Source organism: Amia ocellicauda, chromosome 5, assembly GCF_036373705.1.
Source record: "Amia ocellicauda isolate fAmiCal2 chromosome 5, fAmiCal2.hap1, whole genome shotgun sequence".
Classification (NCBI taxonomy): Eukaryota; Metazoa; Chordata; class Actinopteri; order Amiiformes; family Amiidae; genus Amia; species Amia ocellicauda.
The window spans coordinates 38,752,294-38,769,862 of NC_089854.1; the positions used below are offsets into that span (position 1 = coordinate 38,752,294).

Sequence of the window (17,569 nt, forward strand, 5' to 3'; positions counted from 1 at the left end):
GTACAAAACAGTCTAAACGGAAGATGAAAACAGGTTCCAGCACTTAAAATAGCAGTACAAATATGTGTAGTAAGATGTAAGTAAATATGAAACTATATTAAGTGAACAGCTAATAAAACCAAAGAGCAGTCCACATTAACAGAAGTTGCATCAAAATAAGTAACAATAGAAATTTTGTTCCAGTATTTTAATGTAAGAAAACATTCACCAAATAAATATCACATAACTGTTCAAGTTGAAGTTCATTGTTCATATCTGAACACTAAATGCCTGCATTTAATGAACTGAGTGGCCGCATACAAAATGTATGTATACATTATATATTTATTATATAGAACTTCATTCAAAACTCTGAATACTCAGTTATATCAGTTGCATATTAAGCAGGCACTACACAATTCATAAATGTATAGATTTTTAAAGTGCACCTCAGGGACAAGTTTCTATTGATCACACAATTCTTTTAGAACACATCATATGTCAAGAGCATTAATTTTTTATTGTATTTATTTGCTGTATTTGATTTTTTTCTCTGTATTTATTTGTGTTATGTGAATGATAATTTAACATTACCGTTCTGAATATATAAACTACACTTTCTCTTCCTCTGAAATATTCTATTACTCTGGCCTGACTTTCAGCTTTATCACAATCTGACAGGTTTTCTTTTTTAAATAATAAACTATTAAAAAAAAAAAAATCAGCATTAGCCACTAAAAAGCTACAGTGTGGAAATTCTAGTAGAAGAACAAAATCTCAAAAAAATGTTTTGCTCCTTTTTTCATTACAAAAGAAACGGAAGCAAATCTCTGATACAAGTTCTCTGCACCATGTTACTGCTAATTTCTTTTCTCTTTTTAAATAACAGCCTATCATAGATTTGGAGAATTTTCAATGAGAAGGGCAAAGGATAAAAGTGTTTTAATTTAATGATATTGTGAATCAGGGAGCAGCTGTCTGAAACAGCAGTGTAGTGTAGACCACAGGACTAGACAGGACAGGAGTGTGCTATACTGTGGTGACTCTGTGTCTAGCTCTTGTGGAATTAAAGTATTCAGAACTACATAGGATTTTCAAAAGGACACTAAAAAATACATTAAAAAAATAGCGCTGATAAAAATCCTAGCTGCTTGGAGAGTTACATGTGAGAGAGCTCTGTACTTTTACAGTATGTTATGAAGCCTACCGGTACTGATACTGCTGGTATGTGGGCTAGGATGCAGTGTTCAGGGCAGGCTGCAATTAAGCCAATTGTGTCTGAATTATAATCAATGGCCTGTGATTCATATTACACATGTGGTCCAGACACACATCCTTAAAAAGTGTGATGACAGAGCATATCTTTAAACAACATTCATTATGGTCTACCTGCAAAATACAAAGCAAAGATAAAGAGCAAAGTTGTGCAGGATACTGAGATTAGTCTGTGTGAGTGTGTTCTGCTTGGCCTATGAGTATCTGTACCAGCAACCATCTTCTTTTCTTGCCATACAATAAATACCTCAGGTAGGGAATTAGTTATTCATGTAAAACCCTGAGATAAATATGAGTATGTGAGAGGTCAGCACGTTATCATCTCATTATGAATGGCTGGGCCTTTAAAGCATGTTCAAAGTGCCTCCCAGATGAGAGAAATTGTGCTAACCTTGAGAGAATACATTTTAGAATCTGCAAGATATAAAAAAGTTCACTTTGTCTTCATTTTGAACTGATAGCGACTGGACATGGGTGCACAGTTTTATGCTCTTCGGGGACTCTTTCCTTAGATAACCATACATAAACAAGTCAAGGACTCTAGCCCTGGATTATGTGAAGAAGTGTAAATAATGAAAAATAAAACCTGCTTGAGCTCTTTGTTACTATTCTGGGGATGTAAATCTGTTTCACTTCTGTAGAAAGGGGGGGAAGGAAAAGGCTCAGAAAACTATTCCTCTCAGAATGCTATTATCTAGTATTCACTGCTTTGACAGGACAAAATAAATTATCTGTGGAGAGACGAGGTAAATTACTATGCACATTCAGACACACAAAACAGATCTGCAGAGAAACTCCTCTGTTGTGTTTTAATTAACTGCAGCAAATAAGAGGATTTATCAAGGCCAGGTTGTGATGAAATATTACTCAGGACCCTATTGACACGGGTTATATTTTTAATGCTTATCATCACTCGTGTAACATTTTTCATCATAGATACTGAAACAGCTCCAATATGCCCTTGAATTTAGGAACAGGTTGGCAAAGGAAGCCGCTGAAGATAAGACGTTAACAATACAGGACGGACATTTAAACCAAGTGAACCTGTGTCCCTTTTTTAATTTGCTTAATTAATACTAGGTTGTTTAGCCGTTCCCTCTCATACAATTATCACTTGACCTCAAACAAATCTCACTATCGATCACATTCACATTTGTTTTACAGTAAACCTCACCTCAAAATTATACTACATTAAGATAAAATGTTTCTTAATAATAATAATAATAATAATAATAATAATAATAATAATAATAGTGATGTTGTTTTACTTTCAATAAATGAATTCATCCTGCGAGGGAGAACAGAGATGCTGCAGTCATTCCAGCTTGTCTCCGCAGTTTGAACGTACTACAAAGTGAAGCCTGCATGAAACACATCTGCAGGTCATAACAATCAACATCACTGACACTAATGATCACGTCTGTCGACAGCCCAGGGATTGGATTATTATGGCCTGCGAGCTGTGCTGCCCTCTCCTCCCTCCAGAGAGTGGGGCGTCCCAGGGAAGAGCAGAGACGCTCTGCCTGGGTAGCGGGAGTGAAATGTTCAGACAGCAGCTGCCTGTCTAATTTGTGTCTCGGCTGTGATCAGAGGTCTACTGTGTGCAGCACTACAACCCCTGGACCTTTTGGAAAAAATGAAACCTTTGATGAAAAAAATATATATATATATGTACACACACACAATACATACATAAATACATAAATGCAAAATAAGGAGATTAATGTTTTCCATGAAAGATGTGCAAGTATAAATATCTATATAGATAATACGTAGTAGTAGTAGTATGTGGTATGTTGATGATTGTTGTTTCTATAGAAATCTGAATTATATCTGAATTAAGAGAGTCACATCTTAAACATTCAAACTTGTGATACGCTACCTATCGATTTTAAAATGCTTCATGCCAGACTCCTTTGCAGCAGCTGAGAAAAAATGTAACCAGCTGTGCAGCGGTGAAATGGCACCAGAGAATCATAGTTGGTGACCCGAACTAAGGTGGCACTGGAATTGACCCTGAAAATACAAGGAGCTGGGCTGAAGGGAGCAGTGGCCCACTGTCACCACAGTGATGGGAGGGAGCTAGTTAATGAAATCCTGTCTCATAGAGCTGCCAGCTTCATGGTGTAATTACCACTCCAAAGATCCTTTAGATATCTAATGCCATGCCCAGAGAATGCACCCACCAAAACAGTCACACGGAGAGGGAGCTAGCTGGGTTTCATTCTTAACAAGACACACACTGGCACACACTCACACACACTCACATACACATACACGCTCACACTCAACAAAATGTGTGCGCACTTTGACAAGTCTGTTAAATCTGTCTCCCTGACACTTCGGTACAGATTGTAGGAAGTCTGATCTCATTTTAGAAGTGTGTCGATGTGTTAAAGGAAAATGTATTATTTTTAAACATCAAGATTATTGCTTACCACCACTACTGCCGGATGTGTTGTAACAGAGTCTGCCATGCTTAATTTCATATGTAATTTCAATGAATTGATCCAACACTTAGCATGCCATTAACAAACAGTTATTTGGGCATGCATATATGTAACAATGTAACATGTTGCTCAGAATGTATTCCTTGACAAGCCCTGCAATCTTATTACGATCTTTGTCTTTGCCTCTTTGCTTTTAACAAGCTTGAAGAAAGTGTATACACTGAAGCTAGAATGCAGCACAGCATACTTGTCAATCCATCTATTAGAGGAGCTATTTGAAACCACACAAAATACAGTTAATGTCCTTTGGCCAGACCACCCAGGAGTATACACTACAGCTCCAGAGATCAGTGGGGCTGTAATGCAACAGAAAAGGCTCGTCTGCTATTGCTGCCTACCCACTCAAGAGTACAGTACTGGAAAAAGAGAAGAACGAACCGCAACAAACACGATTTGGTGTAAATGAAAGACAAAAGATGAGGCAGACATCCGAATTCTTAAACAGATTCATACAACAATCGCCAAAATTACTATCTGTGACTGACGGTTGCAGTGTTTTCCTTTCACATGTTCAGGACCGCCAGCTCTGGTATAAACTCCTTTGAGAAAAGATGGTGAGGTATCTAAAACAATTAGACAAACACAAAGGCTTCTCCATTTTAGCTGAGATTTAGTCCTAAGAGCAGTTTGTGCTTAATATGCAAAGTGCCACTGGTTTGAGCTACCTTTTATAACCTTGATGTGTTCAAGATTTTCTTTTTTCCTGGTGCAAAAGCCTACTACGTGATAGCAATTGCAACAAGTGATATAGCCCCGACTAATGGTCTTGATATATTTATCCATCAAAAAAATAAAAGGTAATTTGTGTGATTATCACACAGTGAATGACTCACCTGCTTTTCAGACATTATATACAGGTAGTGATGATCAGCTGAAAAGGCCATATCCCGCAAAATTGGACCATTTTCCACCACTTGAACTGTCTCGTACTGCAAGGCATCATGGGAAGGACCATCCACTCTGATCTGTTATTAAAAAGAAAAAAAAGGGAAAAAAATGAGATTATGGCTCAAATTAGACATCTATTTCTGTGTTGCATGTAACTGGTTCCATTATAGTGAAAACGCTTCACCTTAGTAGCACAAAACATATTTGATCCTCAAGACGACTACATGCATTGAACAATATTAGATACAATCCCCAAAGCAGAATTCCTGCTCTAGCCCGTCCGTTTTTAATTTCCAGGACAGGTTCAGATAAATTCCTGTAATGAACACAACTCCGATGAGTAAACATCTGTTCGGAGGTCTTTTTTCGTGTTCTAGTGTTGCACCGTACCAAAGTAGCCTCTGGGCACAGTGCCCTAATGGCCAATTCAAACTCTGTACTGAAATTATATTTCAGCTCCTAACCCGTGTTATTTTGCCAGCTGTAATGCCCAAATGCCCACACGAATACAAGCTTTCCAGAGCTTAATTAACTTGAATAAAAACGGATTCACATTTTGAAGCAGACATCTAAAAGGTAATGCACTATCTCTGGGCAACATTTCTTATGGAAAATAATAGAATATTTACGACACGTTTTAGACAGATAAGTCTCATTTCAATATAGGCAATTTATTCCGATTTTAATTCCTTTCCTTGAACAAAACATCCCGTATTTTCTGCATTCTGTATGCATCACAACACGGGTCTTAAAGAACCTGCTCTGTGAGATTATCAGGTGAAGATCTTGTTCAGTAAGGCAAGAGGCTCAGAAATGATCCAGCTTTGTGTTATAATGAAGCTTTTTGCTTCTGATGCATCTCAGGTAATGGCACGAGTTCACAATGAGACCCACTGCCGGTTGGAGATCTGAATCTCAGAGTGTAACACTATCAAAGCACTGAAACAAAAAAGTACTTTCAAAGAGCAGTGTGGAAAGCAAAAAGGAAAGGGGAGGAAGAAAAATGCTATGCAAGACCAGGCCTCATTCAACACTCGTTATCTTATCTCCCTAATCAGATAAGTAATTTGTGAGGTATTCTGTTACAACATGCCATATACATTTAGCAGTATCTATGACAGTGAAATTAGATTCATAACAGGCAGCTATGCAGAGTCGAGACGGGCTTTGTGAACTTAATACTGAACCGCGCAACCTAAGCAGGCAAAATCCAGGGCCACTGGGGATTCCAGGCAAGTGTTCTACACGGTTAAGAATATTACAACTCCACTAAACAAATTACATATGGAAACACAACATCTATTATCATAAATGGGTCTCTACATGTTCTTAGAGATTAAGCCTGAAATCTGATAAGGGTGTTTGTTGTAGTTTTTTTTTTTAACTCCTCGCTGACTGCAATACAGCACCCAATAGTGTTGTGACTGTATATTTATAAACTATGGATACACGTTTTATTTTCCGCTTCCCTCTGATAAAGGGGATTATTTTAGAGCCTGTAAATCCAGGCTTCATTAACTATCTATCTGCGTATCGTCTATGAACTTGTTCAAGGACAATATTTTACAGCCAAGCATGGGCTCTCTTCTCATGAGAGGAGAAATATTGACAGTTGCCCAAGCCTGTAAAATGTAACCTGCACCCTCGATTTTAATTGAGAGAGATTTTTCCAATTTGTATACAAATGGAAACCCATGCAGCATATCCCTTTTATTACCACAAACCTGTCAGATTACTAAACGTCAGGCTTCTTTTATTCCTGCAAGGATTACAGTTGTAAGTGTATTCATTATTATTTAGTTTGTTCCCATACCTCATGGTATAGGTATTAACTCCTACTAAGTCTTTGGTTTTAATATTAAATTCCCAGTGGCATTAGTACAGGAGTTAACAGTGTCCATACTTGGTCTGCATATTACCCACCATAGCTAAAGGCAGTGCTTATTTTTATCTTAATAATACAGAAAATATAAAACATAGATGGTTAATGGATTAAGTTTCTATAATACAAAAAAGAAAAAGTCACCTTCATTTAAATGGGGTCTTATTTTTGGACCTATATGTGTAGGTGAAAGTAGGTGAGATTGTATTAAGAAAACATAGTGCTTGTTGCAAATCAATAAACAGCATATATACATATATATGACAGTTATTTTTTTATATTAAAGATAAGAAAAAAGCCCATTTGTAAATGCAAATCTGGTATCAGATGGTTTAATGTGGGTATTTGTACTGTAACCTTGTTATTGTGCAGTATGTTCCCATTTTAGATCCCCCTAGTGGCCACACTTAGCCATAGCAAAACCAACTATGTTATTTTCTCCTTCCTTTTATTAACCTTGACATTTTTATTTGTGTTCTTGTTTATACACATAATCAGTTGGTTTGAGGCAGAAAAAAAAAGACGCATACAAGTGATAATACATAAAAATCTACCGTAATCCTTCAGCACTGCTGGGCCAGTGCAAAAAAAAAAAAAAAAAGATAGAGAGGGAGAGAGGAGAGAAGAGAAAAAAAAAAGAAAACTAGAATACATCACAGAGCCTGGCTGCCAAATGAATTTCCTGGCAGCTGCCTATTTGTGTATTAGGATATTATACTGGTCTGCTTGCTTCGTTTGAGGATCTAACAATGTGAAATCCTCTCCCAGTAGCAAGTCATTATTTACAGTAAAGAGTGTATTCAGGGGCTTTGCTTGAAATAATCTTCTTAATTAACATACATTCGAACACTATCAGACAGCGTGGTTTTATGTTCGTATGCAAGATACCAGATTCATATTTAGCCACCTAAAAGGCAGCAATAATGATAAGAATCCCCTATGCACCTATGCAGGCCACCTTGGTTCTTAATCTCCCGCAGTGGGTCTGTTTTGATCTGTTCAATTGATAACCCACAGCAAATATGTAACATGTTACCATGGAAGGGTTTCATAGAGCAGCTGATCCATATATTTATGCCAGGGTTTCCTGAAAACAAGAGTAACTGCATCAAAGGACTAAGCAGGGTACTTTTAAGTCAGCTGTATGTAGTTTTTACTACATACAGTCTGAAGCCTGTATGTTACTCAGGCTCAATTTTGTTCCACTGGAGGAAAAAATTATAATCGTGTTCAATGAAATACCTTTTATAAAATAAGTTGTGTGTTTTCCAAAGACACCCACCCCCTTCAAAAACAACTGCTTATTGAATTGAAGGGGCTTAGCATATTTCAGTAACAGCATGCACTAAACCTTGCATCAAACCTCAACCTACCTTGAATCGCAAAGTATTAATCTGTGCCATATTGTGGTCTTATTATTGTTAGAAGACACTTTCTGCTATCTGAGTGTGACTGGTTACCACTGTATAATTTGCAATTCCTGGGTGGGTCACAGATTTGGTCTAGCACCTAGTCTCAATAGTTGGTTGTTTCTGTATATGATAATAGTGTAGTTCTGCAGTTAAGGTCCCACACAGCTACTAAAATTTGTATTGATAAATCCAGATAGTACAGACTATACCAATGTAATCACACATTTTTTCTGCAAAAGCATTTGCTGCACAGTTGTTAGAGTCTTGCCTTCTCCATTAATTATTCCCCAACAGTGGACTAATCATGGTGTTTGACCTTTAGAATACTTTTGTTAGCTAATTGTATACTATTGTCATTAAACTGTATGTAGGTCACAGAAAACAGAAGGTGTGATGGAGGCAATGAATCCAGTGTGAAAACCACATGTGCCTTTTCTTCATGTGGTGACAGCTTAGTCAAACATAAATAGAATCTACTCCATTTCCTGCGCTGAGCCTGGCAGAGATCACAGAAGCCAATTATTTTCTCATATTGAAAATCAGTATGCCTATGTGTTTGACCATTAACACACAGTTATGAATCAGTCTAATACTAATACCGAGACTGACAGAAAGGGGGAATACTTTTGTTAAATATAATAATGCATTACTCTCTGTATCTCATTTAATTAATGGATATGGAACAATTAGTCCAAAGGTAAATCCAAATTTCTGTTCTATAGTATTATGATTGGCAACAGTTATTATTATTGATATGGTAGAAATTTCAGAAAAAAAGAATAAATAAAACATAATAAGAGTGGAAATCTACCAGACTACCAGTCCCTACCAGTGCACATTTTCCTTCTAAAGTGGTTCACCCTAATAACTTGTTTTATTCATGTCAAATTTCCAGATGTTGATAGGGAAATAGGCAACAGACTTCAAAAATTTGAAACGCAAATATAACACATTCTAAATGTAGTTTGTTTTTTGCATTTTAGGAGCTTACAGAATTCATACTGTTGGGTTCTTAAGGGTGAGAGGCGTGAAAACTTAAATTCTTCTGCTGTTTAAATTATGAGGCTTTATGAGGCATCCAAAGTGCAGTGATGTGTCCCCAGTGCTTGATCCTGACGCAATCGGAAAAGTCTAAGCAGGTAGAAAAAACAGTGCAAACAAGCACTGCCTCCAGTTAATGTGAACAGTAGATCGCTTACCTACCAGCTAAGATGCAAATTAGAAATTACTTATCCAATACACCTACATGGGAAAATCTCTGGAATTTAGTCAGAGCACTGAGCTCGGGGCTACGGCTCTACAAATCAGCACATTTGTTTAACATCTCATGTGAAAGACAGCACCGTCACGAGCACAGTGACCTCTCTCACAACACTGGAGGCACCAATTTCGAGGCCAGCTGGAGGAGTGCCATCTCCTGGTTTACCAACAACATATCCTGTAGTGACTGTGGGGAAGCTGAAATAACAATAAAGGGGAAACGGATATATATATAACAGACCATATAAATGTTTACTGTCATGTATAACATGGTAAAACCACTGTAAAGTGAACAGAGGCAGAGTGAGATCATAATAGAGTGTGGAGAGGTTTAGTGCACTGTGATACAAACTGTGGGAAAGCATGGTTAAGTGGCGTGAATGCATGGTTAAACTCTGGGAAAGCCCAGGGCTAACTGGCAAATTACCATGTAAATTCACTGTGGTAAACTCTCCTAACGGAGGCTTATCAGTTCTCCAGTATCTGTATTTCTCTGCGTGCATGTATAATCCCAGGCTGTTTAAAAGCACTATCGACACCCTTTCCATGTGCAGAGACAAATGACGCCGCCTAAAGTCAGGGCATTATTATGATCTACCTGCACTTGTCCATTGATTTTAGATAAACTATGTAGCTATTGATTTCGACAGCAAGCGTACTGCGAAATAAGCCCAAAGTTAAATGTACAGATCTCGGTCTTGTGATATTATTAGTCAATTTATAATATGCAGTGTAAAAGGGGTTTGTATCTACACTTAGAGCAGGAGTCAATAGGCTTCAAGGAACATGTAGGCCCTACATGAACCATATTTACAAATGTGCTGCCAGGAGTGAACCAAAGCGAGTCAATTCAACTACCACACTATACTATCATCTTACCTGCCAAAGCGCTTGTCCAAATGAAATCTAAGGCTTATTAACAATGATGTTACTGCAAAACTAATACTTCTTGATGCAGGGTATCTGTTGCCCATCACACGTCAAGCTGCCCTGTTGGTTTCCTCCGAGGCAAACTCAGTGAGGTTGAACTAACCAGTTGAGAAAGACAGAAATCCCTTGCTTCACGACTCCGATGATGACAGAGACTGGAAGAACGGGTAAGTGACTGACATCAGTACTGACAAGGCAGTTAGGTGTGCCACATCGGAAATTTGATTTCCGAGATATGTGTTCTAAACACCTCATTTGGAAGGGGCTACATATTGAGAGAGCAGACTGCCCGTCCACACAGCCGGAAATCTGCCCAATATGGAACACAAACCAGTATAAATACACAAAGAAATACTATCAGTCATGTATACATACACACTTAATGGATTTATTAATCCACCAACTGCAAAGATACCAATTGACATTTTACTTTTAATTACAGAAACCCTGTATCCAAGACCAGAGCATGATTTCTGTTATTTTAGGTTTTGATTATGACTCACGCCGTAGAGCAGTGATCATAAAAATGTGCCTTGTGTCGATCTCCTAATGCGCTGCGGAGAAAATAAATACTCCACTTACTGCTGCCCGTGCCATAACAAGCTAACAATTTAATTACATGCTTCCTATCTACTTAAATATTAATTTAAGTTGAATCCAATGGGAACTAATAGAGCTGAGCACAATAACATGTTGACATTTTTGGAGATAATGTATTACCTTTGATTCAGTCACAAAGTTACCACTATTTTAGCTGGGGTTTCATTCACTTACAAAAACTCTAATTGAGATGGCTTGATTAAAACTGTTGGAAGTCATTAAGTGTCAATGTCCCATTAACACAGGTTTGAGCAACAGCAGAAATAGAAAGTCATACTTGTTCCCCAACACCCCTCACCCCCATATACTAACAGTGGAAAAATATTTACATATGCTATTCCATCAATACCCAAATTCAGAATCCTGTGACCTGGCCCTGAAGTGTTTAATGCAACTGGTTCAGCTCCAAATTAAATAAACAGCGTGGTTGTGCAGCAGATGAAGATGGTTTCCTCACAGAGTATTTTGCATGTTTTACAGACGTGCCTTTTCCATGCACTGCCATGATAGGCCAGTTATGCCAATCTGTCTCGCCTCCCCACTGAGTAAAACCATGAAAACTTTCAACCTGATGCACACGCGAACACACAAGGGAACGGCCAATTAGCTCTACCACTTCCCCGGCAGCCCCTGGGACGAGGGGGAGAGAGTGCAAGGGCAAAGCCAGTGCATGCCAGGGCAGAGAAACAGACAGGTATCAAGGGGCCAGGAGAAGACAGGAAATAGACAGCGCGATCCAACACAAAGGTTAATGCAATTCAACTCCTTCACAAGCTTGCCACTGGGACTCTGAAGCAAAGATGACCTATTTAGAAGTTATTATCTGATAGAAAGCATCCACCGGGTTCATATAGCCAGATAATCTAGGTTTATCCTTAAGCAAAAAAGGACTTATCTCTCCAATATTGCTTCTTATAAAAGGGGACAGTTATCCAGAAGGCTACCCAGAATGCTTCAGCCCCCCAATGCCAAAGCTCCCTCCTTTCGCCGTCAAGCTGCCCTCATATCAGTCTTACTTGCCTGAAAACACCTGAGTGGTGTGTAACTAAAGGCCAAGGATCTTTTGTTATTTGCACCAAGCTTCATCTAAACAGCCCAGGATTTCAGGCAGCTTCAGGGTTTACTGGATTAACTCTGTTTTGCCAGAGACCCTGGTCTGAATGAGCAATGCGGACCCACTCCCTTCTGAAGGCTGTGATACGATTTTCATTCACCCCACAAGCCTCTGGGTTGTGTGTTTTAAATGGAAATTCTCACAAACTCTCAGCAAGTGGGTCAAATAAAACAATGGGGACAGTATTTTTTTTTTTTTTTTTCCTTTTTGGCATTACATTTCCCTAGGAACCATGCACAATAACATTAAGTTATAGAGGAAGATATTATGTTCATATTTCAATACTAGTAGAGATGGATATGCCAGAGTATTTGTGGCAAAAGTGCACTTGGGTACTTGAAGGAGAATGTACGGCTAATTTTCAAAGCATATCCCTTCACAAGTGTATCCTGTGGCTCTTTGGGTAATTATTCTCCACTTTAGGCTACAGCAAAACAAAACAGCAAATCATACGATCATTACTTAGTTAAGAGCCAAGGGAGGAAAAATTTAGCTTTCCTGTTACCAGGTTTAGTAATGGTGTTTCCCAAATGACCAGAGATGTGTCCTGGACATTCCTATTTAAGGAAAAAAAATATTCTGTAATGCTGTACATTTCTGAAGAAAAAACAAACGTGTTTTAGTATGTTTGGCACTGAAGTTTTCGTTCCTCAGGCTGCCATTTGTAGACAGTTCTCAATGCTTGTTTTCAAAATCCCCCAGGAGAACATATTTTTGCCTACATACTACAGCAGTTTCAGTCAATTAAAACTGCGTTTTCACTGTCACCACTAACACATTTCTCATTACAATGCACAATGAGACAGAGGGAATGAACAACACAGCAGTGTAATTTCCAAATTAAGCTAATTTATCCGTAACAGATACAACTTAATAGTGAAACATACTTTTTTCCCCTCCCTGCAGAAAGCAAAAATGAAGACCATTTGTTAACATTTTGAATGCCAAATCTGTATAGTTTTTATTACAATATTGTCAGTATCTACAGGTACAGCTATTCACATTATTCTAGTGATAAAAAACATACAGTTGTAGTTGCAGGTATTCACACCATTCATTTTAAACAATATCATCTGGTGATTCATTTTGTTTTATTCATATTGTTCCTTAAACTATACTCATTTAACGCTTATAGCTTTTGAGATGTGTATTGAACCTAGATGTAACTAAAGATGCCAGACAACCAAACTGACTTCAGAGGTTGTGTGGTCATTGGACAGGAAACTGCTGCTGAAATCAAACAGGCATTCAAAACCAGTTATACCACACAACCACACAAGCTAATCAAAGAAAGCTTGACTAGAAGATAACATGTCACAAGAAGTTCAAAGTATCTAGAATGATAAGTACATGAAGCAAGCGATTCATTTAGTTTAATAAACATTGTTCAATACACTGTACTGATATATGAAATATATCTTTTAAAACAAGCTACTTAGCCAGGTAGTGGAAGCTGATTCAGTTGGACCCATCATAATGGATCTTGATTAGGTCACCGGATCAATAAACTGTCTGGAAATCATTTCGGAAGGTAGGCTGACCTGCTTTCACTCATTTGTAACCTTTGTTATGTTCTTTTGTTTTAATCAAGATTTTGGATTATAGAGAATATCTTTTAGGAAGACCTGCTGTATCTGTAACTTGAGGACAGAACAAACACACCAGCACATACACCCACACAAATAGACAACTTTTTGTTCTATATTCTTCAGCTTGAGGTCATTCGTTATGTTAAATGTCAGCTTTTAATGAACAGTTTCCAATGGAGCCCTTATACTCAGGCTTGTGCTTTTATAATTAAAATGTGTGCCGAATTCAAAATATGTGACAATTAGAAACAACACGGGGGAAGGCAAACATTCTTGCTGTATAGATTTATATAATGGATAAGATAAAATCCCAGTAGCATTCCTGCATTTTAATATGCATCATCACAGTACAGTATTGTTAACAATGCCTGAGTATCTGGGTAAAATAATGATGAGCACACAGTGCCAAATTAAACTAGGATATACGCACACTGACATTATCAGGGAATTTTTTTTTTTGTATTTCTGGTTGATTAATGGCTTTAATTATCTTCCAAAACACAATAATGAAAGCGATTTCATTGGTTACCATACCTGAAAGAATCTGCGGCCTGTTTGCTACGTGGCACACAGACAGAAGCACTTGGAAATGCGCTCCCTCCCCTTAAGGGACTTTCAGTATGGTAGTGAAGACTACTGCAGTACAAGCAACCTATGAGCTTCTCTTGTGATACTGATATACATGCGAAAAGGCAATGCCGAGATCCAGACTACACATCAGCACAGCTAAACACAATCTGATGTGGCTTGCTCTCTAGTGAGGGATGTTCTTACAATGCTGCAGTGCTCCGTGTTTGCACTGAAACAAGGTTTGAACAATGGTGAAAACAGTGCCTGTCATCAGCACAGGTTTGCTAAGATAATTAGATTGAATTCTTGCATTGAAGATTTTTACTTTGGAGCTCTGTGGTGCCTTAGCTCCTTAGCTATGGAACAAATCACTTGAAACCTGGCCAATGACAGAAACGCTGTTGTTTCCTCATAGTGCATGACTGATTGTGGTCCAATACCCACTTCTGACCAAACTGGCCTCTTATTAGTCCATTGAGCTTAGCATATCTCTTCCTGTTACATTTAAAATAAAGTGAGCTACAGGATGCAAGTAAAAGATGCACTGATATATATATTTTTAATACTAAATTATTGATTAAAGATGTATTGCGTCTTGCCTAAGAGTATATATTGTCAATCTGTGGTGTGTTTCAGCAAGAAGGTTCTGAAAGGAAGAAATACTTTTCAAGAATCTTGTCGTCTCTTAAGGTCAAGTCTCACTGTCTTACAGATGCATGCATTGAAACAGTTCAATCATGTTGAGTCCAAAAGTAATGTTTTTCCAAAATGATGTTGGAATCTTCCATCAAACACATAATTTCAATACATACAATGTGGTGTTTGTTCTTATTAAAATAAGTAAAACTGCAAAAAATGTTACTGATGCATAGTTTACAGTATAGTTACTGACAGTTTTCAGAATATATATATATATATATATATATATATATATATATATATATATATATATATTTTTTTTTTTTAATTAAATGACAAGGAATCCTTTCAGACAACTAGACAGATCCACCCTGAAAAGGTGTTTAACTGATAAACAATATAATGTTACGTAGCTGCATAATATCATCCACTTCAGCAAAATAAGAGAAAAACCAATTACTGCTAGGCTTTATACCTGGCTATTACCATCTAAGACAACACACTTGGCAGGGGGCAGCATCTTGACTCATGGTCTATTTCTGCTGTGATATTTTATCCTCCAAAAAGCCGTGCTTTCCATATTCCATATTCCATGTTCCTTTACTCTCTTTGCAGAGCTCATACACCGTACTACTACATGTTTGGATCAAATATATGACAATGACGAAAATGATAACAACAACAAAAAAACATTTCAGGTCCATGTTATGGCCTAAATATTGCATCCTGATGCTTGCATCTGGTGGGATTTCTTTGCCTGGGCTGCAGCAGACAGATTTAGTTTCAGCAGTGCCACCTTAGTCCCCAAACACTGCCATGTGCAGGAGATATACTGTTATACTCGTGAGCTGGTATAACATTTCCTCTCAGCGCCCTCTGATTGAAAACTCATACTAAAGGGGACTTGTTGTCAAAGGCTGGTGGACGGCAGATTGGAGATGACAAGAATCTGCATGTACAATGAGAAACTTAATCCAATCAATTTCAGTTCGACAGGGGAGTGATGAGGGGATGGGAAATTATGAAATCTGTCAGCAGGAATAAATGAAGGAATGTAATGCAGAAACCTAAGTGGACAATAAGGCAGTTAAATAGCATGACACAGAGTAAATAACAGCAGCAAAACTGGAGGCCCTGCTACACCAAACTCAATTACATACTCTTATAAATAAGGAATGCCGATTACCCAGATCCTGATGGAAATGTCATTTCTTAAAGATCGGAGACAGAAATTATACGTCGAGGACAACAGCAAAACGTTGTGGAATCAATTGAAGTGCAACATTCTATATTAATAATTTGTTACGTTGCCATGGGTTATAGCTCAGTGAATGGCAATTACTGTCCAGAAATAATTAACTTTTTTATGTCCCCGTGTATTACAAATAACATAAATGTGATGTAAATGCCTGTTTAATTTTGGATGTGTGGAAACAACACAAATAATATGGAGGAATGAATCTGAGAAATGCATTGAGATTCGCAGTTCATGTGATCTGCTTAACAGAATAAAGGTAAAAGCAGCAGAACCACAATACTGCTTGTTTTCATTGTGTTCTATGGAGTTAATAACAATTTATGCCCAGTAGGTTGTTAATGACATGTTGCCCCAAGAAGCCATGCAGTAACCTTCACTCGCTGGTGGAATATCAATCTCAGACATAATTCATCTTTGCCTGCGTCTTTCAATTTTATGTGTCAGACCTCCAAATGAAAGCAGTTATTGTGGCTACTGCTGTGATGGAATCGGTGTGGCATCTTTAAAGAAGAAACGCTGGGTCAGCAAAATAAAACCGACAGACAGACACACATCTATGTATGAAACCAATGAGGCTCCGAAAAGGTAACAAGTACAAAACCGATACAACCACCTTTAGCTGATACAAATTACCCTGATATCGAATTAACATTTCGACCCCTGTCTGATGAGCAAAGTCCCAACACCCATAATTGTAACAGGTTTAAAAGGCATCAGATTTCTGTTTACAAATGCTCCTCTTGAAGTCTGTGTGTCATCACAGTAAGATGACTACAAGCATCCATTCTTTGAGAACAAATTGGGCAACTGAGGAACAGAAAGGACATACTGAGAGATCAGAAGCTTTAGGCAAATTACAGTCTACTAGCCCTTGCACCAATTTGCAGAAAATGAACCAGGAAACAAGTTCATATGGCACTTTCATCTTAATTTTTATAGCATGCTAAACCTCCAAAAAGAAACCATTGCCTATACCATTACTCTGAGCTGTGCTGTCTTTCTTGCCTTGTGGCCATTTTTCCTTTTTCTTTTTTAATATTGGCAGGGAGTCTGAATTCAGTCAATTTACAACCTTTTGCAAGAAGAGAACAACAGCATGGGTAAGCAAAAAGTAAAAATAAAAAATACAACAGCCTATGGGCTTTTATTGTTATTTTTATGAAATTTGAAAAAGTAAAAAAACAAAAAAACATTGATAAATAAAAAGCAGTTTCAGTCTACCTCATTCACTCTGTTATCCCCTAAATCCAACATCAAGTGGAAACATTAATCAAAAATGTAATGCCAAAGGTGAGCTATAACTACATATTCATATTTAATTTGGACTTCTGGAATTGGATGCAAAAATTATTTAGCCTAGAATAGATGCACGATACAGAAAGCCCTCACTGATGGATTTTATTCCATGGAAATGTGATGTTAAAACTAAATAAGCCAAACATATTTCTTCATGTAAATAAATAATAATTTTAAAAAATAGATAGATGGGGGCTATGTTTTCTCCCCTCAAATACATACATAATCATTATCAAAATTAAAGGATAGCTCTCACCACAAATTCAGTACATATTTATGACTTGATACCGAAAAATGTTTCAGCTCAAACGACGTTAAAACAAAATATGTTAAACACTTAAAATAGGTAGTAATTCAATATCATTTA

General features: G+C 37.5%; 1 protein-coding gene across 2 annotated transcripts in view; it reads right to left on the reverse strand.

Moving 5' to 3' along the window:
* Positions 1-17,569, reverse strand: part of plxna4 (plexin A4) — a 289,182-nt gene that overhangs the window by 139,411 nt on the left and 132,202 nt on the right. For both annotated transcript variants that reach the window (XM_066705129.1, XM_066705130.1), the window contains exon 4: positions 4,598-4,729. In XM_066705129.1, the coding sequence (XP_066561226.1) occupies positions 4,598-4,729 (132 nt within the window). The remainder of the gene's footprint in view (positions 1-4,597; positions 4,730-17,569) is intronic.